Source organism: Oenanthe melanoleuca, chromosome 9 (genome assembly GCF_029582105.1).
Source record: "Oenanthe melanoleuca isolate GR-GAL-2019-014 chromosome 9, OMel1.0, whole genome shotgun sequence".
Classification (NCBI taxonomy): Eukaryota; Metazoa; Chordata; class Aves; order Passeriformes; family Muscicapidae; genus Oenanthe; species Oenanthe melanoleuca.
Window position 1 is genome coordinate 5489268 of NC_079343.1, and position 25297 is coordinate 5514564.

Sequence of the window (25297 nt, forward strand, 5' to 3'; positions counted from 1 at the left end):
TTCTAAAGCCCATCCTGTTTCACCTCCTGTGGGCAGGGACACATTCCACTATCCCAAGTTACTCCAAGTCCTGTCCAGGCTGGCCGTGGACACTTCAGGGATCCAGGGGCAGCCACAGCTTCTCTTAACAATCTTGTGCCAGGGCCTTACCACCCTCCTCCCTTTGGGATGATACTCTGCTCTTGCGGTTTTGGTATTTGCTGTCCATGAGGAGATCCACTTGGACGACAAAGTAACTTTCCTGGTATAGAAGGGGGCAGAGGGGAAACCCCAGGGCAAGGCTTCATGACATCATCCAAATTCCATGAGAACCCATTCCCAGATCACCAGACCAGCCTGCAGCATTGAAGTACACTGGCTTTTTATTCCATGCATTGTTTGCTTTGATAGTCATTCTTGTTTCCATCACTGTACACTGGTCAATACAAAAAAAAAAAAATCAAGTTTGTCTCAGGAATCCACAGAGCAGGGAGGAAGGGATGAACACTGCTGGACAGGGCCAAGATGAAATGGGTACTTAACACGACAGTGGGGAGGGCAACATTCAGCTCTGGGAGAAAATCTAGGCTAGTGTTCAGGAGCTGTCAGCAGCCATGAGAACTGGATCAGGGTACTTGGGATGCTGGAAAGGGAACCCACAGTTTACTCCAGCCCTGGAATGCGGTGTTACTACAGAGAGTAAGCAGGTTCACCAACACCTCTCAACCCCAGACCCTGCCAGGAGAGGAAGTGCCAGGAACTGTAGTAGAGGTGCCCATAAAGCAATGTGGGGCCTGTCTGTGCAATCCCAGGGAGGTGTCACCAAGGAAAATCCTACAGAACCCCCCCAGAACTGACAGCAATCACCCCGGGAACGTTGGGGTGCTGAGCCAGCTCTGCCTGCACACAGCGAGGCCATGGGACGGTGTGCAGGGGAGGCTGGGGTGACACTTCCAGGGGCGGGGCAAGGGACTACCCTAGTGGCATTCCCAGATGGGCAAGGGGCTGCCCTAGTGGCATTCCCAGAGGGATGCAGCGTCAGGGCAGTGGGTGGGAGCAGCGGCACTGGACTGGAACAGTGCCATGACCCGGGGATGTAAGAATAGAGCTAAATGTGCAGCCTAGAGGGGGCAGCTCTGCTTGCCCTGGCTGCAGAACAGGTAAGGATGGGGAGGGATCAGCACACACCCAGGACAGCTGGCCCAGAAGGGTCTCAAAATCCCAAACACCAAAGTTCCACGAGCCCAGTGGAGCTTCATCCCATGGTGGAACCTATGCAGAGACCACGGGTACCCAAACCTCTCTAGAATATGTTTGTCAGGGACTGGATCACCACAGGCTGGAGGCCCTGGGGACAGTGACAGGCCTGAGCTGGAGGCAGCTCTGCTTTGGGGCTGTTTGTAGGACTGCCAAGGATACCAGTGCTGCCCTTGGGTCTCCAAGAGCCTGCCAGGTCTGAGCAGTCTCCCCAGGGGCACAGGACTTGGCATCCTCTGCTGGGGACACCCGATGGCAGTTCTCCACTTCTCTACACCACAGTGTGTTGTGTGCACACAGTTCTCCACTGCTAAATTCCCACACCTTGACCTCCAGCCTCCTCAGTAACCATCTGCGGCACCAAATCCCCTCTCACACCACAACAGCAAAGCCATCTCTGGCTCTGCCAGCTCCTCCTGCTGCTGGCTGAGAGACAAAGAACATTGGGGAGGAGAAACAAAGGATGGGAAGAGAGAGGGAAGGAGCCAGGAAAGAGCTTCGCTCCTCACAGGGTTCTGCCTCTGCCCAGAGTAGGGTGAGCAGGTCACTCCCTCTCCAAGAGCCTGTTTGGTCCTGCCTGGGTGATCCACTACATGGACCCACTGCCCAGGACAACTGCCCTCTCCCTGATGTCCTTTGGGATGCTCTGGCCTGGGAATCTTGTCACAGTTACTTATTTTGTGATCAGTTCAAAAGCCCCTCACTCCCTGACCACCCTTCCCACATTCCCACCAGTTCAGCGGCTGCCAACCACCAGCAACATGAGCAAACTGCAGCTCTGCCCACAAGGAACCTGAGTTCTGAACCCCTCTCTGTTCTCTGCCCTGGAGTAACAACATCCTGGAAATCACCAGAGGCAGCAACTCCTGACAGCCACTGAGCCCAGCTCTGCTCCCACCCCTCTGGCGAGCAGGGAGAAGGTAACATCACACACAGAGATTACAATTGTGCTAGCGGTGAAGCCAACCTTCTGATCTACAGAAATTATAATAAATAATAAAATAACGTCATAACTTAAGATCTGTCTGTAGTCCAGCTACAAAAATTTAAAAATATGGGATAATTTAACTCATACAATACTGCTCTCTGTATAAGTAAGACATTTTCCTTCACTTTGCCATGAGGCTATAAATTACCACAGTTACGTTCAAACCAATATTTTAACATAAAATGTAAACAAACAAAACAACAGAAGTACCTGTCCATGGTCCATTCCTGCCATTCACCTCTGGCTGGCCATACCAGCCAGCACACTGGGAAGGGCAGAGGGAGAGCTCTTGCAGGGGGACATCAACTAAGGAAGGGGGGGGAACGTGCTCTATCATTTTGTTCTCTTTCAATATTGTTTTAGAAGAGTAGTGTTTGAAGGGAAGGCACTATGAGTTCTATCAGAAAACAAATTTTTCTCATCTGCTAATGCCTCGGCCTGTCACATACCAGTACTATCCTCACTTGCACCTGCAGAGTTTCAGCTTGGAGGAGAGACAGAGGCCTCAGGGATACCCGAGACACAGCCACGACAACATTTCCTGCACAAGGCCTGCCATGAAGGGCAGGCAGCTGCTAATGCTCCCAAGAATGTACAGTGAACAAGGAGGCAGAGCAGGGCTGATGCTCTTGGCCAGGCCAGTGATTCCCAGTCTTCCCCCTCAACACACAGCCCTCTGCTGGTTCTCGATGCTGCTGTAGGTGAGAGGCTGTTTCTCCCGGTCCAGTCCAGGCGTCTCCAGTGTTCTCCCCAGAAGTGCTCGAGCTCTGTGGAATGTGCTTTCCACGCTTTGCAAGTCCTTGCTTGGCCAACGCTGAGCTGATTGATTTCTTTGACTGACTGAAACAGACAGGAGGTACGAGGAGGAAGAAAACTGGGAAATGGCACACTGCATCTGAGGGAGGTTTCCCTGCTCAGCTGGAGGTTGACACTCCCAGAGTGAAGCAAGGACGGTGGTAAGAAGTGCTCTGATACCAATTTTCAAGAGGACGAGGTTAGATACATTTGCAGGATCTCACAACAAAATGCTGATTAAAAAAAGAAACTAAAAATTCTTAAAATAAAACCCATCATTACATTCCTGGGGATGTATCGACTCAGAAGACCCTGGGTGTTAGCACCTCGGTACCAGTTTTCTCCAGGAACATGTCCACCTTCTGATTAAAAATGACCCAGCTGGTTATACTGAAAACACTTTGTTCACAGGTGACCCTACAAGTCAGGTCTTTTTCTGCTTTTCCTCATTTGATAAGACTGAGTGGTTTAGTTTTCTTGATCTGTTCTCCAATCTTCAGGGCCACGAGGCCTGGTCCCCTGTGCAAGCAGCAAGAGAATCCCCCGCGTCTGTACACAAAGCTGTCCAGGCAGGACTCCCAGGATGTTTCTCCATAGTGTGCTTGCTTTCTGAACTTTTTTTTTTTTTTTTTGCAACAAGTCTGTGTGTCTATAAATACAATCCACTCTTTACAGTAAAAAGTGTTAAAATGTCAAAAAAATAAATATCCATGTTACAGTAACTAGATTATTCAATAAAATACATCCCTGCCATTCTTGATTGAAATGCTCAAAGAGAATTAATTTCATTTGGACATTTTCCAGAGATTCGGGTTATTGCAAATCACTCCTGGGGTGGGAAGGAGAAGCATCTTCTCTTCCTGTAAAGTGTGATGAAGGGGAATGAAGTGGAATCTCAGGGAAATCAAAATGCCAGTACCAGGAAGCTTTGGGGGAGATCTGTATTACCAAGTAGCAGAGCTGCAGGGCTTATTGGTCCTGACCGTGGCATCAGAACACTCCCCTTCAGAAGAGTCACAGTCTGATTCTCCAAACTGTGGTGGGTTCTGCAAGACAAAAGGAAAGGGAGAGACTTGATCACCATTCCTGTACTGCACATCACCCACACATCCCAGTCTGTCACTGCAGCCAGGCAAAGGTCACCACCTGCAGAGGAGGAGAGTGGCACACATGGGAGAGGGCACAGCACGCAACTGCCCCACCAAAGGTCACTTGTCTCCCCTAAGAGAGGGGACAGCACAGAAATACCTGGTCAGAGCACTCCCAAACACAGGGTTATTAGGAGATCATATGCAGCAGGCTCTATCCTACCCCTCCCAAACACTTGAAAGGCAGAGGAAGGATGAAAGTCATCCTGGCTTTGTCAGCAAGGCTGCCGATGGATATGTCTGAGGCAGTTTATACCCACTTCATTTCATTATGTATTTTTATCCCACTTAATGCAACTGCAAATCTGATGGCCTCCCAAGATCACACTCATCTTGACCAGCACATTATGTTCAGCTCTGTTTGTGCTGCTTTCCCCCACCCACTCTTCTGCTAAGCAGGAGAAAGATTGGGTATTGCAGCAGTTGCTTTGCCGTAGTACACCTACCACAGCATTTTCTAGGCAGTGTTCCAACTTTCTGGCCCTTGCATTCCTTTCCGTAGCATTTATGTAGTTTTTTTCCACTGAGTGGAAGGACGAGGGTAAAACCAACTCACCTCACAGCTGTGTTCATCTGCACAAAGTTTGCCCAGAGACATCTGAGTCTTGACCCTCCGCACAGCACACTCTTTGTCCGAAAGCCCATCTGACTGCATGGAGATTTCAATGGGGATCTCTGGAGTCTGGGACAACATGTCCTCCAGCTTCTCAGCCAGCTCATCCTCCAGCTTGGTGGCCAGCTCATCTGGGCTGTTCGAGTGGTCGCTTGTGTTCCCCTCCTCTCCATCCGACACAGAGAAGTTCTCAGAGCTGAATGTCGAGTAGGACTGGCAGCTACTGATGCAGCGGTGGGGTCTGCAAACAAGGAGAGAAGTTCAGTGTTCACCTTGGATGACAGTCACAGGGAACTTCCTGGGTACTGTGTTCACTGCCCTGCTACACCAGGCCTTGTGAAGTGTCTTCCACATCCTGGAACTACAGAATTCTACCCCTTCTGAATGATTTCGTTCAAGACCTGCATCTTTAAATTCATCTCTTCTTATTTGGTCCTGTCTGATACGTCCATATTAGCTGATCTGCCCTGGAGGATATTTTTCTTTGACAGTGCATTTTCCTAAAGGAAGGCAAGGCTGTACTGTGAGGTATTGAGTCTTTAATCAGTAAATTTGCAGATGACACTAAGCTGTGAGCCTGTGTCAATCTGTTGGAAGGTAGGAGGGCTCTGCAGAGAGACCTGGAATGGTTGCATGAATGGACAGAGTCCAGTGCGATGAAGTTTGATAAGTCCAAGTGCTGAGTCCTGCATTTTGGTCATAACAACCTCTGCAACATTACAGGCTGGGGACAGTGTGGCTGGACAGTGCCCAAGCAGAAAAAGGCCTGGGAGTACTGATGGACTGCACCTGGACTTGAGCCAGCAGTGTGTCCAGGTGGCCAAGAAGGCCTATGGCCCCTGGCCTGGATCAGGAATAGTGTGGCCAGCAGAAGCAGGGAGGTCATTCTTACCCTGTACTCAGCACTGGTGAGGCCACACCTTGAGTGCTGTGTCCAGTTCTGCCCCCTCAGTTTAGGGAGGACGTTGAGACAATAAAGTGCATCCAGAGGAAGCAAAGAGGCTGGTGAGGAGCTTGGGGTACAAACCCTGTGAGGAAGGACTGAGGGAGCTGGGGTTGTTCAGCCTGGAGAAAAGGAGACTCAGAGGTGACCTTATCACTCTACAGCTCCCTGAAAGGTGGCTGTAATCAGGTGGGGTTTGGTCTCTTTCTCCAAGCAGCAACTGACAGAACAAGAGGATACAGCCTTAATATGCACCAAGGGAAATTCAGGTTGTATATTAGGAAAAAGTTTTTTACTGAAAGAGTGATCAAGTCATGGAATCGTCTGCCTGGGGAGGTGGTGGGGTCACCATCCCTGGATGTGTTTAGAAAGAGACTGGATGTGGCACTCAGTGCTATGGTTTAGTTGAGGTGTTAGGGCATAAGTTGGACTTGATGATCTTAAAGGTCTCTTCCAACCTAGTGATTCTGTGAGCTCAAGCTAACTCACCTGGGAAGACCTGCATGACCTGGCAGCCATCCTGAAAGCCAGGCAGGATTAAGGACCATCCGCTCAAGAAATAATCTCATGGTTACTTGACCATGGAAATGGCCTTGTGCCAGGATTCAATGCCCCTTGTGCCAGGGGCAACACATCAGTTGAGGGAACATGCCAGCAGACCCACATCTGGGCATCACATGGAATAGGCAATTTGTCCTCCTAATCTTCTCAGTTAGTAAACCACAGAGGAAACAACACCACACAGGAACTATATGAGTCACATAACTCACACAGCCCAGCATTCTGCCTTCAACCCCAGGCAGGAAGGAATAATATGGGAGAAGGATGAGAACAGGGTATGCAGACAGGGCCTGCTTTCTCCTGGCATCTCTTCCCAGCTTGTACCATTCAGGAGATCTAACTTCCAAGTGGAAGCTCAAACCCAGATGACAATGCTAAGTCACTGATGGATCCATACTCCAGAAATTCTGCATTTACAGCTCTTCATGGTCTGATTTCCACAGCACACCTTGACAATGAGCTCCACATCTGAAAATGTTCTGGATGGAAAAAGCACTTCCTTTTGTTCATTTTTAAGCCCCATTTGCTTCACTGGCTGCCCCTAACATGAATGTGAAGAACCATTCCTTGTCTATTTTCTCCACATAAATTACAATTTCATGCACCTCCAGTGTTGCCTCTCCTCCTGCTACAGAAACATTTCACATGGGTTTAATCTCTTCTTCTATGGAAACCATCCCTAACCACTCTTGTCACACTTCTCAGTGCCTTTCCAAACTTTACTGTGCTCTCTGAGCTGGGGCAATTAGGATTTAAGCTTCAGGTGTGCACACAACAGGAGACAAGATTTTATTTTCTTCTCTGCTCCTTTGAATCAAATCCAGTTTGCCTACTGGAGCACTCCTGCACTTCAAGCAGCCACTTTCATGAAGCTACAGCACCAAGTCCACGATGTCTTTCCTGAGCACAGGACTCTAAATCCTGCTGTTCCCCAGGCTTATGTAGAAACATTCCTCTAAGTCTTATTTTACAGGCAACACCATCAAATTTCATCTGCTGTTGTAACTTAGCTCTGTGATCTTATCTGAATTCAGCTACAAAGGTGCTGGGCTGGAGTCTTCCCCACTGCAACAACAATTAATAAACAACACTGGGAGTAGCCCACAAAGGGTTCCCACACCCACTAAGTCTGATGCTGATGAAACAGATGCAGCAGCTCATTTATAGAGGCAGAACAACATTATCAAGCGTGATCAAGTTATGCTGCAAACGGCATGCAGCAGGAAAAGTGGGCCAGAAAGAATATCTCAGGATGGGCTGGAACAGCGAGTGGACATGAGGGATCAGCTGAAGGTGGGACACACTGAATGGGATTCTGTTCTTTTGCCAGCACCTTCACCAGTTTCAGTGCTGGTGTGCATCTGCTATGAGAGTTCTCAGTTTTGTCCCACCAAAAAGAGATTAGAGTGAATTCACCTTTTACCTTTGTCTACGAGGAAACTCCACTTCACTGTCAACTTCGCCTTCCTCCTCTTCTGACGACTCATCCCCACTCTGGCAGAAAACAAGGACAAAAAGGGCATCACCTCTGGGGAAGTGCAAGCATAGTTGACCCTTGGTCCTACAGGACAAAGTCACTGCAAAACAGTGCAAAAATCTACAGGCTGCAAGAATCTAGACCAGAAAACAGCCTGTGTGTCAGGAACGCTGACTCAGGCATTGTCCACCAGGAGGTTGTTCCAGGCAGCCTCAAGGCTGCTATTCCCAGATCTGGAGGGACTGACTGGGAAATACACTGGAGTATTTTAGCAGGTATGGAGTACAGAACGTTCCAGATGCTCACTAATGTAAATCAAGTAATTATTATCACATGGAAACCCACATAAATTATGGAGGTGATTTGGCACTCTTGGCTTTACCCTCTTCTACCACAGCCCATCAATAGAGCAGGATGGAGGATGACACAGCCTTTGCCAATGGGTTTCACCAACTAGGAGGACTTGGCATTTCATACTTCAGTGTGAACACAGAACCTTTTATTCTCCTTCTCCCATCCAAATCTACCTCCACACTGTTTTTTTTTAATAGCCTCCTTCTATCCTATCCAACCTGTCAGCCTCTCATTCAGATTAAGCCTTTATCTCATCCCATCTCCGTCTCTTACAAGGTCCTACTCCCGTCATGCTGGGGCCAAACCAGACTCTTGGTCTGGTAATACTGCTATTTTCCTTCACTTTTCCAGGCAGGCACAGTTTTTCTGCTCTTTGAACTCAGACTGGTTCTTACCTCTCTCATCACCTGGATGGAAGCAGGAGGAACAAAGAGCTGCTTCTGTACAACTGTGCCATAACCTCCTTTTTACTGTTGCAAAATCTTCACAAAATACAGGAGAACTATGACTTTGAGTGTAGGGGGACAATTTTTGGCAACAAAAGGGATGTCCTCAAGACCATGGCAAATGTTGAATCTTTGCCCTGAGACACAGAAGCACCACAGATCCTCAAGGAAACTCTAACGTGACAGTACAGAACAATTTAAAGAATGGTTTTTATGCAATTATGCCTCCCCTTGGAGAAAGGCTTGAAAGCATTTTGAGACTGTTTCAACATCAGAAATTCAGTGGAACAAGCTGCAACTCAAACCAATTGGCGAAACTGCATGCAACAGAACCAGGCCCTACCAAAACCACATCTCCAAAGCCCAGTGCTCTGTCCTCACCTTTTGGAGGGATCTGGCTTTGCAGGGCAGCCCTGAGGAAGCCAGGTGCTGGGGAGTGCCCAGGGCAGAGGCGGCCGTGCCCTGCTCCTCCAGCCTCTCCATGAAGTGCGCGCTGTCATAGAGGGAGGCGGGGGACTGGGGGCGGCTCCCCCCCGGCTCGGCAGGCTGCGCCACGTGCGCCTGCCCACTGTCCTCGTCCCTGCACTGCAGGCAGGGCTCGTAGGGATCGGCCGGGCAGCACTGCCAGCGCTCGGCCGGGCTGTCCCTGCCGTCCCGGCTGCGGCGGCAGTCGGCCTCCACGGCGGTGGAGATGAGGTCGGGGCTGGAGCCGGACACGCGGCGCTGGGCGTGCTGGCTCAGGGGGCTGCGCAGCGCGGCCGCGGGCCCGAAGTAGCGCAGGTTGTTGGCGCAGGTGGCGATGTCCTGCCCGTGGGACAGCCGCGAGTGCTGCCCCGGCTGCGGCGCGCCGGGCGCCAGGGGAGCCTGCGGAGGCCCGGGCTGGGGGGCGTCGTCTTGCGCCGGCTGGTTTTTCAAGATCCCTGCAAATTCATTGTAGCTGCCTTTGCTGTTCCCCCGGCGGTGCCGGGGCTTGCTGCGGTACCGGCTTTTGCCACTCAGGGTTGACATCTTGGGACTTCCTGAGACTGGGGAGCCGTTGGATGCTGCCTCTGTGCTGGGAATGCCCTCTGACTTCAGGAGATCCGGCCTGGGAGACAGGGAGAAGTTGTTACATGTCAAGCAACAAACAAAGAAGTGACACCAGCCCAGAGCCAGGATGAAGCTGGAGCCAAAAGCACACTCAGCTTCCTAAAATCTGCAGGCTGCCCTCACCTTCAGCTGCTTGACTCCTGCATTTTGGTCTCTGTGATTCTCCCCACTCAATGTCCTTTCCGTTCAGCCCATCCTGCTCTACACTCCTATCTTGCTTTTTTTTTCAATAGCTGTCACACGCTCTCCTTTTCCGCTCTTATTTTGATGTTCTCTCCCAAAATAGCTCCCTCCCAGGACCTTGGGGTAGAGCATGGCTCTCACTCTGTGCCTGTACAATGGTGGTGATCAGGCTGCTCATCTAAGAGCCACATGGGGATATTAATTCAGAAGTGATTTTTCACTGGTAATCAGGACTAACTCCTGGAAATCCCCAAAAAAGTAAAGACTAAGACAACTCTTCTAGAAAAAAATAATCTCCCTATCTAAAAGTCAAAAGAGAAATAACTGAAAGGACAGCATGAATTCTCAAACTTCAAATCTCAAATTAACTCCTCAGCAATGAATACATCCTTCCTGAGGCCTGCCTGATTTCCACAATCCCTTGCCTGCTTATTCCCATCCAAGTCAAGGATGATCTTGGACAGTTAGGAATTTGAGAAAACACAAGAGATACCTCCAGTCCAAGCACCATCATCTACTCAAAAATCCCATGGACCAATAATTCATTCATTCAACCAATACATCCTGTGATTCTGTGGTTCCAGAGAGTTGTCCAGGTTGCAGGGATGGCAGCATTCATCCCTTTCCCCTTAAGATAATTAAGCAATTATGGTTCTGAGGACCAGACCAGGCTCAAGCGTGAAACCCTTTTGTCCCACCCTGCATTTCATCAGGCTCAAAAGGAAGGAACTGCCCAGATCTACCACTGGCTCTGGCACAGGACTGGGTTGTTTCTTCTCACCGTTTGGTCTGGCTGCCTGGTTTATGGGAGACCCCTTTCCTCTTCATCAGCTTCTCCACTGTATTGGGGTGGATTATTGGTCTGACTGGGTGGCGTTTGTAAGTCCCAGGGTATTTCTTTTCCACTGCTTGTTCCCTCCTGAAACACCAGGGAGAGCAAAAAAAAAACCACATCAGTTGTCTCTCTCTCCACCTACTGCTCCCACTGGACAGGAACTGGCTCCACAGGGAACACACTGCTTGCCTGATTGCTCTGCTGGGAAAGGACACAGACACTTCTAAATTCCTTCTGCAGACAGCAGGGACAGGGCCCTGGCACACAGTCCAGGAGTAGCACTGCCATTCCCTTTACACTTGGGCCAAAGGATGCCAGCACCAAATGGGAAGGTGCATTTCTCCACGTCAGTAACCACTAACAGTGGTCTGCAGGAATTCACTCCAAAGGGACCTCTCCCTGCTCACCAGCAACTCCCTAACCTTTGTAGTTTGCCAGGGGAGACTAAACCTGCAAGTGCCACTATCCAGTTTGGAAATGCAGCGCTGTTTGTGCCCTGCTGAGTGCAGACTGCCACGAACACCTCACCATTCCCAGACACGTACTTGATGAGCTCCTTCTCCCGCACCTCCAGCTGCAGCATGATAGCACTGAGCTCCATGTACAGGTTGTTGGCTCGCTCCAGCTTCCTCTCGTAGTGCTCACGGATATCTAACGCATGTCTGAAAGGCAGAAAAGGCTTTATTCCAGCCTCACTTCCATGGACCAAGAGAACAGAATGAGGAAAAGTACAGGTGCTTAAGGAAAAGGCCTTTTAAAAGTCAAATTTGCCAGCTGTCCTGCACTGAAACCCAGATACAGTTAATAGTGAATGATGATTGATTAAGAGCCTGACACAGCAATAAATCATGGTATGGTTTAGAAAGTGCTTAACAGCCTTGAAAGGATGGCAACACTTCTCCCTAGAAGAGCTGCAAATGCCTCACATACACCCAAGAGCCCTCTGGCCAAGCCCTGATCAGCCTGTTTGCACAGAGAAGGGGCTAAACCAGCCTCTACAGAAACAGGAAAGAAGTCATGTGTCTGTATTTCATTAACAGCAAGGTGTCCCCACAGCTCCAGTACAGCTGAAAGGTGTGGCGATCCAAAGCTCCCTGGGGACTGAACAACCACTGCATCAAATTGCCTGGCCAAGGACCCCTTTGGCTCCTCAGGTTTGACACACAACTGCTCCTTAAGAGTTTTATGTTTCTCTGTCAACTGTATTTGCAAATTTGGAAGAAACACTTTCCCCTCTTCAAATAAACCTTCTGCTTTAATTTTTAAGTTGGTCTGATGGTCAAAATATGTTTCAGTAGGCTGTTCATAGCTAACCTCAGGGTGGATTTCCCACTGAGATGGATGCATTTGCTTCAGTGCTATTACCATAAACACCAATTCTCAGGCAGAAATGTTCCCTGGGAACATTTGCCACCTTGTCTGGAGTAAACTGCTGAGACTGCCCAAGTGCACTGACAGTTCCCACTGCGTCTCTCCAGGTTCCTCTCAGCTGAGCAGTGCTCATGCCTAGGGCATGCCCATGGGAATTTTGGTTTCTGGGTTCACAAGGAATTTGGGCTGCCCAAATTCATACCTCCAGGAATACTGGGTCCTGTCCTGTGAGAACAGCTGAGGGCTCATTTAGCTGGGAAGGGAAGGCTGGATGGGAAAGCAAACAGCAAACACAAGACTGTGAACAGACCTCAGCTCTTCTCTCCGACGGCGAATCAATTCTTCATCCAGCCGGTGGATACAAGTTCCTTCACTCTTAATTTTCTCAAAATGTTTCTTCACTTCTTCTCTCCATTCAGCCTAGGAAAGCAATTTACTTTTAGCTATTTACAAAGAATTGGGATCTGTAGGTGCACCACAGAAAAAGTCTTGGGCAATGTTCTTTGTGTCTGCAGAAAATTACAGCTTTGGGTTGCAAATGTATTTTTGTTAGCTGAAATATTTTGGGTAACAACACCACAGTGCATTTAGTGCCAGCATTTTCAAATGGTATTTATGATTTTGTGCTCCAAACAGAGAATTTAAAACATATCTGCATTTGCTAAGAATTTTTTTTTTTAATTCCTAGAGTTCTTTTTGTCCTAAGAGAACATTTTCTTTACATTTGGCAGTGAGAATAAGTAGAAAGGGTCATGATTTTGAAAGTTCCACAATGAAGCCTATCTAGAATGATACTCTATTTTCCCCTTGAAGCCCTTGTTCCTGCAGCAGAAGTCTCAGCTTCGGAAAATATGGGGAAAAGATTTTCAAACACCCATCAGGTTGCTCCTCCCCAAGAATCAAACTGAAATCAATGCACCCTCCAAAATCAGATCCTTGGAGCTAATTCCAGCACTCACAGGCTCCAGCCTTTCCCCAGTTTGGGATTTGAAGGATCCCCACCTGGGATTTGAAGTAGGTTTCCTGAGGAGTAGCCAGCACATCAGCAGAGGCGATGTCCAGGTGCATCAGTGTCTGCCGGAAGGACGGACGGTTCCGGGGCTTGCTCTGCCTGAAACAAAACACAAACAGCCAGGGTGAGGTGAGGGATGGGCACTGCCAGCCACTCCTGCCCTTCTGCAGTGAGGGATGGGCACTGCCAGCCTATCCTGCCCTTCTGGGGTGAGGGATGGGCACTGCCAGCCTCTCCTGCTCTTCTGCAGTGAGGGATGGGCACTGCCAGCCTCTCCTGCCCTTCTGCAGTGAGGGATGGGCACTGCCAGCCTCTCCTGCCCTTCTGCAGTGAGGGATGGGCACTGCCAGCCTCTTCTGCCCTTCTGCAGTGAGGGATGGGCACTGCCAGCCTCTCCTGCCCTTCTGCAGTGAGGGATGGGCACTGTCAGTCTCTCCTGCCCTTCTGGGGTGAGGGATGGGCACTGTCAGCCTCTCCTGCTCTCCTGGGGTGAAGGATGGGTACTGCCAGCCTCTCCTGCCCTTCTGCAGTGAGGGATGGGCACTGCCAGCCTCTCCTGCCCTTCTGAAAGGGTTTCACTAGATCCTATTGTGTGAACCAAGCACTGATAAGTTAGAGAAAAGGAGCTATTCCGGTTTTGTCTTGTGAGGACCCAATCTGAAGAAACAAAAGAGGTGCAAAATGTTTAAGACCAGAAAATGCAACTACAGAGTGAAAGATAGGAACAGTTTCTATCTTAACTTGTTTGTCAAGAAGAAACATACTTTGGTTTGTTGTCCCATCAATTTCCAAATTCTATAATGGGAAGACTCAATCTAGTAGAAATGAAAATTTACATTCAGGATGCTTCTAAGCACTAAAGGTCTGTGCGTTGTCACAGAGCACATGCCTGAATGCAATGCACTGAACAGCCCTAAAAATCACAGAAAAAAACAAAAAAAAAGCATTTTGACTTTTGAGAAAAAGGACCAGCACTTGAGTTTCAGGACTGAATCCACCTTGCACAGGGCAAGAGCAGCTTCTTGAGCCTCCTCTCCCCTACCAACCACCTCCTTCCACTAGGTGGGGATACAAGTGTTTGTAGGTACTCAGTTTTACCGAGCTGCCACAGCCCAACTGCTGCAGCTCAGGGTGAGCAGCCACTGGGAAAGATCCACACACAACTCTGGCCTCTGGTCCCCTTTGTGCCATGGGGAGGATGGCTGCTGAAACCCACGGAGTGGGAAAATGCTGGAAGACCCTTTACACTCTCTCAAAGTGTAATTACAAAGACAAAGCATCAATGTGAAACTCAAGACAAAGAATTTCAACTCTGGTACATGGAGGAAACTGAAAGCATTTTCCATATCAGAACCCGGAAAATCTGTGTTCCAGACAGAAAGCTCATATTTCTCTTTGTCCAGTCTAGTTGTTTACAAGGGGTTTTCCAAGTGAAAAAAATCAATTTACCTCACTCTGGATGTGGCCTCAAGGAATTTTACCCCTACTTTCCTTCCAGCTCCTTTTGTCTTCCCACAGAGCCACCTTTTATCCCCTACTTTGCTACAGCAAAGCAATACCCTCTGCAAAGGCTCCTGAAGATATCCTGGGTCCAGGCCTGCTGCCACAAGGAAGCAGAATCCAAAATGTTAAAACTTATTGCTCTCAGGACAAGTTTGAGAGTATCTAAGAGCCCTCGCTCTGGGCTCCACATTACCACCCTGACTTCCACGAGTTTTGCTGGGAGCCAGCCCTAGGTCTGTGTTGTGTGGGGTTCAGGCTCTTACCAGGTTTGCTTCATGAGGATTTTGAAGCCATCTGGGCAGGTGGAAGGGACGGGAAGGTGGAGGCTGTTACTGCCCACTCCCCAAATGATGGCCGAGGAGTCCACGTCCTTGTAGGGAATCTCTCCTGTGAGCAGCTCCCACAAAACCACCCCAAATGACCTGATAAAGAAATAAACCAGGATAAATTGAGTTCACACAGAGGCTGTTAACAGAAACATCTGGAGCTTGAAAAAAAACAGTTTGTTGGGCAGAACAGGGAAATTGAAACTCCAAGTAGGTGCAACAGTGGTTTCTAGCACACCAGGTAACTCCTCTGCTCCAGCCCTGGGCTGAGCACAAAACTCCAAAGTCTACTGTCAGATAGACTTTGGACTGTTCTTGCTGATAAGAACAGATGATTGACTACTGCACAGACTGACAAGTGTCTTACAGAGACAACATAAAGGTTTTGTAGCTTTTTCACATTTCATTTAACTGGCTTTGTTTTCTTTTCCCTAACCAAAGGCTCCCTCTGCTGTTACCTGTTACCCAGGTAAGAGTTTTAAGGTTTGAGACTCAGCACTACAACTACTGCAACACAGAAATTAGGAAACAAATGCTACTTGTATAACTGTCAGTACCAAAAGCACATGAGGTCTCATCCGATACTCCTTTTATTCTGAAGAAAGGGAGGATACAGCAAAAAAAAAAAAAAAAATATTAAGAGAACTCAGTCAAGGAAAGAACCTCCTACAAGAACTGAAATATGTAGGTAAGAAAACTCACTTTGCTTCTCTTCCTTAGTGAAGTTCCCAGAAAGAACCAAAACCTTACTTTTTAACAGCAAGCATTTGTTTTGTATACAATCATCACCCAATAAAACACCAAAGAAACATCAAACCAGTCAATACAGAGGTAAACAAAACGCTGCTGAGAACCACCACCACTGTTAGTGCATGTCAACAACTGGGCTGTGATACAGGTGAGGCACAATCATCTCCATTTCCAAGCCAGATGTGCCACCTTACTCCATGTCCCATTCCTCTGTTGGAAGGTGAGAAGGGTGTTTCTGGCATATACCAATATCCAGTGCTTTTAAAAAGTACAGAAAAACTTCTAAGGGACAAACTACCAGGTCTGAACAACCATCAGCCAGGAAACAACCTCATGTGAAAAACACTGCACTTTCAAAGCCCATTGGCTTCAAATCATGTGTTAAAAAAAAAACAAAAAAAAAAAAAACAAAAAACAAAGAACCATAATTAGAAAGCATGTGTTAAGAAACAAGCAGAATTTGAATATTTCTCGCCTCAAAATCCTTTTTTCGTGGGCTGCAGGAAAGCAGGGATCCAGGAAGCTGGACAAACTACCAGGAAAGCTCATCTGGTTTCATATATGTCATGACTAAGAACTGACAAAGGATTTCCAAGACTCCTGATAAGATTATAGATTTATTTTTCTGCATGCTGTTTGAGATGAGAGAGAGCAGACATATAAGCAGCTCAGGAACTGTTCTCATTTGTTGGCAGCATTCATGAACATCAATTTTATTCATCTTGAGATGGCAAGGGAGAGTCTGAGCAATCACCACTGCTGTGAACTCCAGAGGAACTGGCACCAAAGAGTGACATCTCCAAGTCACTGAGGGAAGCAGCAAAGGTTTTATTGGATAGGACATTCTGTGAAATATTCCTGAACATAAACCACTCTAAAGGACAGAAAGCCAAGGGTGGAAATCCAGCACCACTTGTCCTCACAATCCCGTGATTCAAAGGGAGGGGTTCAGCAGACAAATGCTGGGTGTGTTCACTTTCCAGAACAAGCCAAGTGTTCAGCCCAGAGGAGATGGCTGTGCTGTGACCTGGACATCCAAAATAAACACACAGGACACCTGGGCACAAGAGCAGCTGCACGCCACAGGTAACATCACCTTCCCTGCAGGAAATCTTGCCCTTCAGGTCAAACCCAGGCCCAAGCTAGAACTCCAGCAGCAGCTCCTGACTCCACTGCACCCTGGACCACCCATGGCTTTGTCCAGCAGCTCCCTGCCCAGCCAGGGAAGGGACAGCATCTGAAGCTGAAAAACCACAGGAAGCAAAATCCCTCCTGGCAGTAAAGCAGGGAGAAGGGCATTTGTCCTGGCTGCTGACATTTAATATGCTGAAATAATGAGGCAGAAACAGAGATGCAGTTCCCTTGAGGGCTCTGAAACCTGTGGAGAGGCTTCCCAAAGGAACTCAAAGGCCAAGCCCTCTCAGGCATTTTTAATAGCACAGAGACAGAACGGTTCCTTGTGTTCCTTTGGACACAGAGCACGTTCCACATCAACGGGAACAGGTTCCAAAACTCTTACAACCTATCCTGGCTCCCTCCCTCTTGGATCTGGGATTGAATTCACTGGACTGTAATCCTGGGGCTGCCCATACAACAACCAGCCTGGTGTGCAGGCAGCACAAGGGGAGGGGAGCAGAGCAGGGGTCTCTCCACAGCTCCAGCGTGGCCCTGAAGAGGGCCAGAAGTGATGGAAAACCACCCTGGCTGTGGAGGCTGCTGAGGGGGCCCTGAGCAAAGCACTGGGAGAAAGCTCTGGGCTGGCAACAACCCAGGGAAGAATTTCTGCAAGACACAGACTGTCTGCACTCAGCCTTAGCTGGAACCTGCAGGTCAACACCCAGCCAGCACACCTGTGTCACTTCCCTTTCCATCAGAGCCCACCAAAGCTCAGGGCACCAGGAAGGAGGAGAAAGGAACAGCCACCACAGTGCAAACCATGCTCAGGCACAGGATGAGGAAAGGATGTAGAAAGTGGTGGGAACCAAGGGACTGAAGGGAAGGTGAAGGTGCCTGACCATGACCAGGACTCACCAGATGTCCACCTTCTCAGAGACAGGCTCGTTCCGTATCACCTCCGGGGCCATCCACGCCACTGTCCCCGCAAAGGACATTTTGGTACTTTTATCACTGAGCTCTTTAGATGTACCAAAATCTGAAATTTTCACTGCATCTGTGTGTGTAACCAAAACACTGGAGAAGGAGAAAAAAAAGAAGTTGTCAGCATTTTGTGATTTTTCTTGCACCACAACACCCACTGGAATAAATCCCTTCTTAATCAACAGAACCTGTTGATGAGGCCACACTGCTCACAAGTGCACTACAAAAGAAAAGATTTTTTATTTTCCCCAATAAAAGCTCTCACTCTCTTTTGGGTGGTTGTGTTTTATGCCTTAAATGCATTTCTTAATGTTACAAGTCAAAAATCAATCTCAATAAAACTGCAAATTAACAAGTAACTGAGGATCCAGAGGCAAAGCTGTACCTTAAACTGTGCTGTAAATAATCTAAAAGCATTATCTTAATGCACTGTCACAGACTAAAGAAGTAATAAACACCTAGGGAATAAGAATATAAAGAAGCCAGAACATTTTAGTCAGAAAGCAACAGAGAAATGAGAAAGACACATTCCAGAAAACCAGGGAAATAACAGAAGAATAAGAAGGAAAAATAAAAAGGCAGGAGGCATCAGAATATCTCACTTTCCAAAAAGACCAGATATTGTCAAATCATTAAATATTTCCTGACTGCTATTTATCATGGAAGATACTGGTAAAATTTCCACTCTTGCTAAGTGCCCACAAGTTACAATAGTTTCACTCTCATTAATTTTGAGTCAACATGTGGGAAAAAATAGTAGAGCCTTTTGACTAAATTTTAAACTATTTCTCAAGCAAAGATAGAAACAGCTGCAGTTGGGGGACATTCAAGCATCTGAGACTCACTTTGATGACCTGAAGAACCACAACTGGGGGATGTTTAACTCTGGTGACTTGAGGAACCCAAACTAAGGGATGTTTAAGCAGCTGAGACTCACTTTGGTGACTTGAGGTCTCGGTGGATGATTTTGTGGAGGTGCAGATAGTTCATGCCACTGGCAATCCCTGTGGACCAGTCCACCAGCAGGCGTGGGGTGACCTTCCTGCCGGCCCGCAGCACCTCGTAGAGCTGCCCGTGGGCACAGTATTCCATGATGATGCAGTAGCACGGGGCCTGGGTGCAAACTCCCCTGTCGAAGAGAACACGCAGTGAGGAGCAGCAGACAGACAATGGACAGGAAGGGTGAGCACCACTTTGTCTAGCTTAGCTCCTGGACTGTGAGAACTTTAGCTCTTGCTTGGACAAAGCTCCTGACAGGGGACACAACCTACTTGAAGGCGATAATGTTGGGATGCTTGAGCTTCCGCAGGTGCTTGATGTCCGTCTCGTTCTGATCCCTCACTTTCTTGATGGCCACCTCCTCGGCCCGGAACTTGCCCAGGAACACAGCTCCCTGCGCCCCGCTGCCCAGCCACTGCAGCTCCGAGATCTCCTCGAACGGCACCTCCCACGTGTCTGGGCACGGAGAAAAACGGGATCATGGAAAAGGCCAGGAGCATGAGAACTGCCAGAGCACACCAGGGCAGCCCCTGCCACCTCCTGCACCACAGCCTGGGCTCTTCTGCAGGGAGTAGGTGACATCTCCTGGCACAGCTAAGGCACACACCACATGTGCTCAGCCCAACAACCCTTTCAGCCATCCCAGCCACCTCCAGCCTGCTCATTCCCATCCTTTCAGCTGCTTTTCCACCTCCCTGCTAACCACTTGTGTGAGCTACTCCAGCTTGGCAGGCAGCAATTTACCATACCAGAGACCCTGCATTGGCAATTTTGGGAGAAGATCCTCTATCCCAACACTGAACAAAGTGCATTGCTCCACTGAAAAGCACAGATCATAAGAAATGTTTAACATTTACAAGTGATATAAAAAATATTGAGGGTCTTTTTCACCCTCTGAAATAAACAAAAATAGGAAATAAAAGTCAGAGGTGGCAGGCCGTAAAACACAGAGCAGCAACCACCAAGATAGCCAACACAAAGCATATCAACCACCAGCAGCAGGCACAGAAACAGGTCCTTCCCACATCAACGTTGTGTATATCAATGTCAAACAGACAAAACAACCTTAAGCAATCCACACACATTTGCAGGGATAATGCTGGAGTGGTCCAGTGACACTGTATAAACTGCTTCAAGAGAGCTGTACCCATCAGAACAGAAAGCCCTGTTCCCTGCCAGTCATGTTGATACTACCTTAAATCTCACAAATAGCAGGATAAAAGGCAGGCAATTATTTATTTACTGTAATTCAATAAAAATCTAAATTTGAAGAATAAATTATTTACCAGCAATCCCAACAAGTAACCCACTGATTTCTGAAATAAAAGGAAGTCACAACTGTAGAGATCTCTGTTCCAGATGGCTACAAAGGTGTGTCCTCATCTCATCCAGACTCCAAGCCTTTGGGATGGTCCTAGGGCTGCAGCTGGGACTATGCCAAAGTGTCCATTCTAGATACTGTTATCACTGAAGGGAAACCTGTGTATCCCAACTGTCTGGGGGCTGATCCCAGCTCAAAGCTTTCCCTAGGATCATTCCCGCCACAAGCAGGGAGTGGCCATGGAAAAGATCTCCCCCAGACCCCAGTATTCCTTCTGCTCACTGAACTAAGAATAAAAACATTGCTCATCCACAGCAGAAACTCCCTCTGCCTTGGCAGGGCAGAGTTCAACCCCCAGCACATGTTCCTTCCCAGACACAAGGCTATTTTCCATACTCATGGATCCACTCGCAGATCTGAATTTAAACTGGCATTTAAGTCTTTGGACATTTAAACACTAAAAGATTTTAAATAAAGAAAATAATTAGATAATTAATAAAATTCATTCATTCATTCACAATTAAATCAAGAATATCTGTATTTCTATTTAATTCACATATGCATCTCTTCTGAAAGAAGATGGCAAATAGAGGTGATTTTTGTGCATGTTGATGAACAGTATTTTTATACTGGCAACATAGAAACTATTCTGTTGTACTGAAATAGCTTTTTCTTTCAAAGAATCATGAATGGACTGGGGTGGAGGGATTCTTAAAGCCCATCCAGTCCCACCTCCTGCCATGGGCAGGGACACCTTCCACTATCCCAGGTTGCTCCAAGCCCTGTTCAACCTGGCCTTGGACACTTCCAGAGATCCAGGAGCAGCTGCTCTGGGCAACCTGTGCCAGGGCCTCAGCACCCTCACAGATAAGAATTTCTCCCCAGTGTCCCATCTATCCCTGCCTCTGACAGTGGGAAGCCATTCCCCACTGTCCAAAGTCTCTTTCCATCCTCACCTGTGGGAAGTGTGTCTTTCCTGTACAGGACACAGAGCATTCATTTCCATGAAACATCTACAGTTTGTGAGCAATAATGGGCAACTGTATCACCTTGGAACCCTAGTTTGCTCTTAATATTCCCTATCAGGTAATATTACCTTTATCTAATACTGCCTCTGCAATGGCAAAGGCTGTGAGAGGCTGTGAGTAAACAAAGTAAGCTAAAGTTCATGTGGTTCTTTCTGCAAAGTCATCTTGTGTTTATTTAGAACACAGATGCTCTCCCATTTACATCCTGATTGTCAGGGGCACAATTTAGGGAAGAGGTTTCAGTGTAGTGACAGCGAAATATCCCACATCTTTGGGAATATCAAGAAGAACAAAGAGCCAAACCAAAGGTAACATACAGTGCAGTAGTCAGACTCTTCTGGGCCTTAAGAAACCAGTGGGATACTTCCCCTAAATAAATTAAAGTGTAATAGCAGCAGCAAGTGCACAAGAACTTGCGTTTCTGAGGTGATTAAGAACCATTTGAGTAGAATGATGAGAATCTATTTCCCATGGGGAAGAAACGCAGGAGCAGCCTGAGCCATTGAACCAATCTATTTGGGGGAAGTTTTTTCCAGCACTGGCTGCTCTCCAGCACTGGCAGTGTGACAAGAAGCATCTCTGGTTTAAACAGACCCCCTCAAGACAAGCACCGTCCGACGGGCATCTTGCTCTTCAGGTACACACAAACACTCTCACAATGATGGTAAACACAACTCGTGAAAGGGAAGGTGAAAGCAGCTCCTGGAGACAGCTTCTTAATCCAAAGGAAATGGCTGGGAAGTCAAATGAGTCTCTAGGAAACACAAACAAGTTTTGCTTTAAAGTGTTGGAGTCCCCACAATCCCAATTAAATAACTGGTAGATGCAAATTAAAGAACCGAGTGTGTCTCCCTGAAAGCACTCACCAACAGCCTTTAGAAACCAGGGTAAACAACTGGAGAAACAGGAGGGAGGGATTTTATGGGTCAAACGCCAAGTACTAAAACCTCAGATAATCAGGTGGCACTGAACAATACCAAAGCAAACATTCCCCACAGGAATGACTCCTCACCAAGCAGCAACAGCAATCCCTTGATCAACCAGCACAGAGCCTGCGGCAGCTCCCAGCTGACCAACGCTCTGCCCAGCCCATGTCCTGCAGGGAAGAACAGCACACCTCTCTTGTTGACCATTCTGGTGTCAGGAAGGGCACTCAAGAAGAAATTTCAACAAGAAGATAATGCAGAATAATGCAAAAACTGTTCTTATCTTTTCCCTCTTTCACCAAGTCACAAGCCAAAGCTCCACAGGCAATATAAGCTCAACCTATTTGTCTTTTACTACTTGCAACCACAACACCACCAGCATGTCCCAAAGAATGAGCCTGCAGGACAGCCAAAGCAGGTGGGCAGGGACACCAGGGAGCAGCAAAGAGTACCACGAAGCAGCTGCAGGCAACATAAAATGGTTTGGGTTGGAAGGGATCCCAAAGCCCATCCCCTTCCACCCCCTGCCACAGGCAGGGATATCTTCTGCTATCCCAGGCTGCTCCAAGTGCCATCCAGCCTGGCCTTGGACACTTCCAGGGATCTAGGGGCAGCCACAGCTTCCCTGGGCACCCTGTGCCAGGGCCTCAGCATCCTCACAGGGAAGGATTTCTTCTTAATTTAATCTTAATTTCTCTTCTATTAGCTTAAAACCATTCCCCCTTGCCCTATAGCTACCTCCCCACATAAAAAGTCGCTCTTCCTCTTTTTTATAAGCTCTCTTTAAGTACTGGAAGGCCACATGGCTGCAGATCCAAACTACCTCTGTTGTCAATTCAGCCCAACACAAAGGATTAACTCCTGGATGAAGCTTTAAGTAGTTGTCTCATAAAGAAGGAGGAAAAAAAATCATCTGCACAGATCTATGGCACCAGCTCAAAGCTGTAAAGCAGCTCCCAGGGAAATGAAAAGCCAACAATCCTCTCCCTGCTGCTGAAAGAGCCCCAGACATTTCCTCAGCCACACAGCACTTGCACAAACACAATCCATGCATCCTCTGTGCTCTTGCTAAAAGACAGCAAAAATAAAAATAATCACATACATCAGTTACTGAACTGCTGGCTTGTATGTAGCTGATGAAATGCACACAAAGATGATTTTCTGGTGGCAAGAAGCAAGAATGAGATCATCTGGAAAAGAGAACATGAATATTCTCATAAAATCCTCAAGTTTCAGCACAGAAGCAGTCTGAAAAGGTTTATCCTTGGGTAACAGAAGTGTAGTACTGCCATCAGGGTAACAGATGTCATCAGAGCCAGACAACTGAGCAGCTCCAGAAGAAAAAATAATAATATTATTTTTAAATCTTCTTTTCACTCCTCTTTCTAACAGTGAAGAAACTCAATATGCAGTTCAAGCACACAGGTCACATATAGCTGATCCAAATTAATCCTCAGCCTTACCACATCTGTAGCCCATTCAAATCTGCCCTTTTAGAAGGGCCTGACGCCAGCAGCAAACAGCAGAGTGCCTCTGGATGTGTGGCTCTGAACATGCTCCCAACACAGAGAACAGCAAGACACCCTGTGCACAGGAACGAGCTCTGTGTGCACCCTCCAGCCCCAGCACTGCCCTCAGCTGCTCCTGTTCATTCCTTAGTGCTTCAATCTTTTAGTTTGGTCACTTCCATACAAAAGCCAGTGTCCCCTGTGGGCCACCAAAGCACAGATTGCACCGTGGTCTTCAGTGCATCTGCTGGCCCAGTTATTTGGGAAATGGGATCTCTGTCTCACAGGCAGCTCTCCCAAAGCCACTGCTCCGAGGTGACAGGGACACACCAGGGATGGCTCACAGCCAGCAGTGGGGACAGGTGTGGGACATGCAGAGAATTGCTGGGAGTGGCCACTGCCACTCTCCATCTGTGGCCTTTCCTCAGAAATTCTTAGCTTCACTTACAAACACCTAGCATCCAACCCAAAGCACTGTCACACAGACACTGCCCAATGCCTGCTCTGAATGTCATCCAACTGCTCAGAACCTCCTTTTCCTTCCCAAGGGAGACTCCCCACCCAGACAGCCCCTTCCAAAACTGTTCACCCTGTGTGCAATCACCCCAGCAGCCTTAATCCCCCAGGGAACTTTCTGCCACTGTTTTTATTTATAGTCTGAACTACATGTGACACACCAAATTTACAACATGCAAACAAAACAGAACCAACTGTGCCAGAGAATGTCAAACCAAGCAAACCCTTGCACATGGGGCTGAGCTCAGGAGGCACCTGGAGTGCAGAGGTGCATTTCCTGCTCGCTTATGAACTGGAAACGACTGACTCTAGCAAGCTGATTTCAAGGCAAATTCATCCAACATGTTATTTAACAGCTCTGTTCCCTCCTATTAAGAGCTGCTCCCCATCCCTCTGGGGTTTTGATTTGAACCACTCAGACAGGTTTCTGACCTCGTATCTTGTAATTTGTCAGTGCCAAAAAGCCATTTGATTACCACTGAGTGATGCTCAAAGGAGGCTTTGCCCCATGGTACTGCAGTGGCCAGGCTGTTCCCATTTTCCATAAGCCTCAACCATTTCAGCTCCTTAATTCTAATGACAGCTTGTTCTTTTCCCATCTGCCACCTCCCTCCCCCTGTGCTAGGGGAGAAATCAGACACCAACAGCAGAGCATACTCTGCTCTTTAGCTTTCAGTACCCCCTAAAGATATATATAGAGATAGATACATAGATACATACGTAGTCAACTGGGACATCACTTATTCCAAAGCTACAGATTTTATATGTATTTATACTCACATACGCTTACACATTTATGCTTACACATCCAAATGGAAAAGGTATAAATATTAAAGAACGTATTTCTGAAAAGACAAGTACTAAATGATCTTTTAAAGAGGAAAATTACTCCTGAATCAAAACAAGTAAGAGTCTTTTTAAAAGAGAAGCAATACTACTGCTTTTTGGTGGTCAACTGGGGACAGCCTTCACCTGGAGATTCTGAAGTGGAAGAGCCTATGTCAGTGTTTTCCATCTGGCATAAAAACCCTCCAGGAATTAGCACAGGGACTGTACCAAGTACCTCAACACAATTCTTTCCGATCCCCATGCTCAGCTCAGATTCAGGCCTTGTCACCGTGGTCCAAGCCATGGGGCTGGACAGGCAGTCGGTTTTACCACACCTGACAGTCATTGGCTCTGTAGTGCAGGATTTATCCCTGAAAACCCGTGACAGGGCTGGACAAGACAAATGGGCCAGGTGGAGAGCTGGGAAGAGCCCTGTTCCTGGTT

At 47.8% G+C, this 25297-nt stretch overlaps 1 protein-coding gene across 6 annotated transcripts in view; it reads right to left on the bottom strand.

Moving 5' to 3' along the window:
* Positions 1-344: 344 nt before the first annotated feature.
* The window catches only part of MAP3K13 (mitogen-activated protein kinase kinase kinase 13), a 72127-nt gene continuing 47174 nt past the window's right edge, over positions 345-25297 (bottom strand). For 4 of the 6 annotated variants that reach the window (XM_056498484.1, XM_056498483.1, XM_056498480.1 and 1 more), the window contains 13 exons: positions 18999-19182; positions 18665-18856; positions 17662-17820; positions 14818-14976; positions 13042-13150; positions 12350-12459; positions 11214-11330; positions 10615-10752; positions 8943-9648; positions 7708-7778; positions 4724-5021; positions 3968-4065; positions 345-3879 (listed from right to left, as the gene is read on the bottom strand). In XM_056498484.1, coding sequence (XP_056354459.1) covers positions 3843-3879; positions 3968-4065; positions 4724-5021; positions 7708-7778; positions 8943-9648; positions 10615-10752; positions 11214-11330; positions 12350-12459; positions 13042-13150; positions 14818-14976; positions 17662-17820; positions 18665-18856; positions 18999-19182 — 2378 coding nt within the window. In that variant the 3' untranslated portion in view covers positions 345-3842. Of the gene's footprint in view, positions 4066-4723; positions 5022-7707; positions 7779-8942; positions 9649-10614; positions 10753-11213; positions 11331-12349; positions 12460-13041; positions 13151-14817; positions 14977-17661; positions 17821-18664; positions 18857-18998; positions 19183-25297 lie in introns of all 6 variants that reach the window. The other 2 variants (XM_056498486.1, XM_056498485.1) reach the window with 1 other exon arrangement.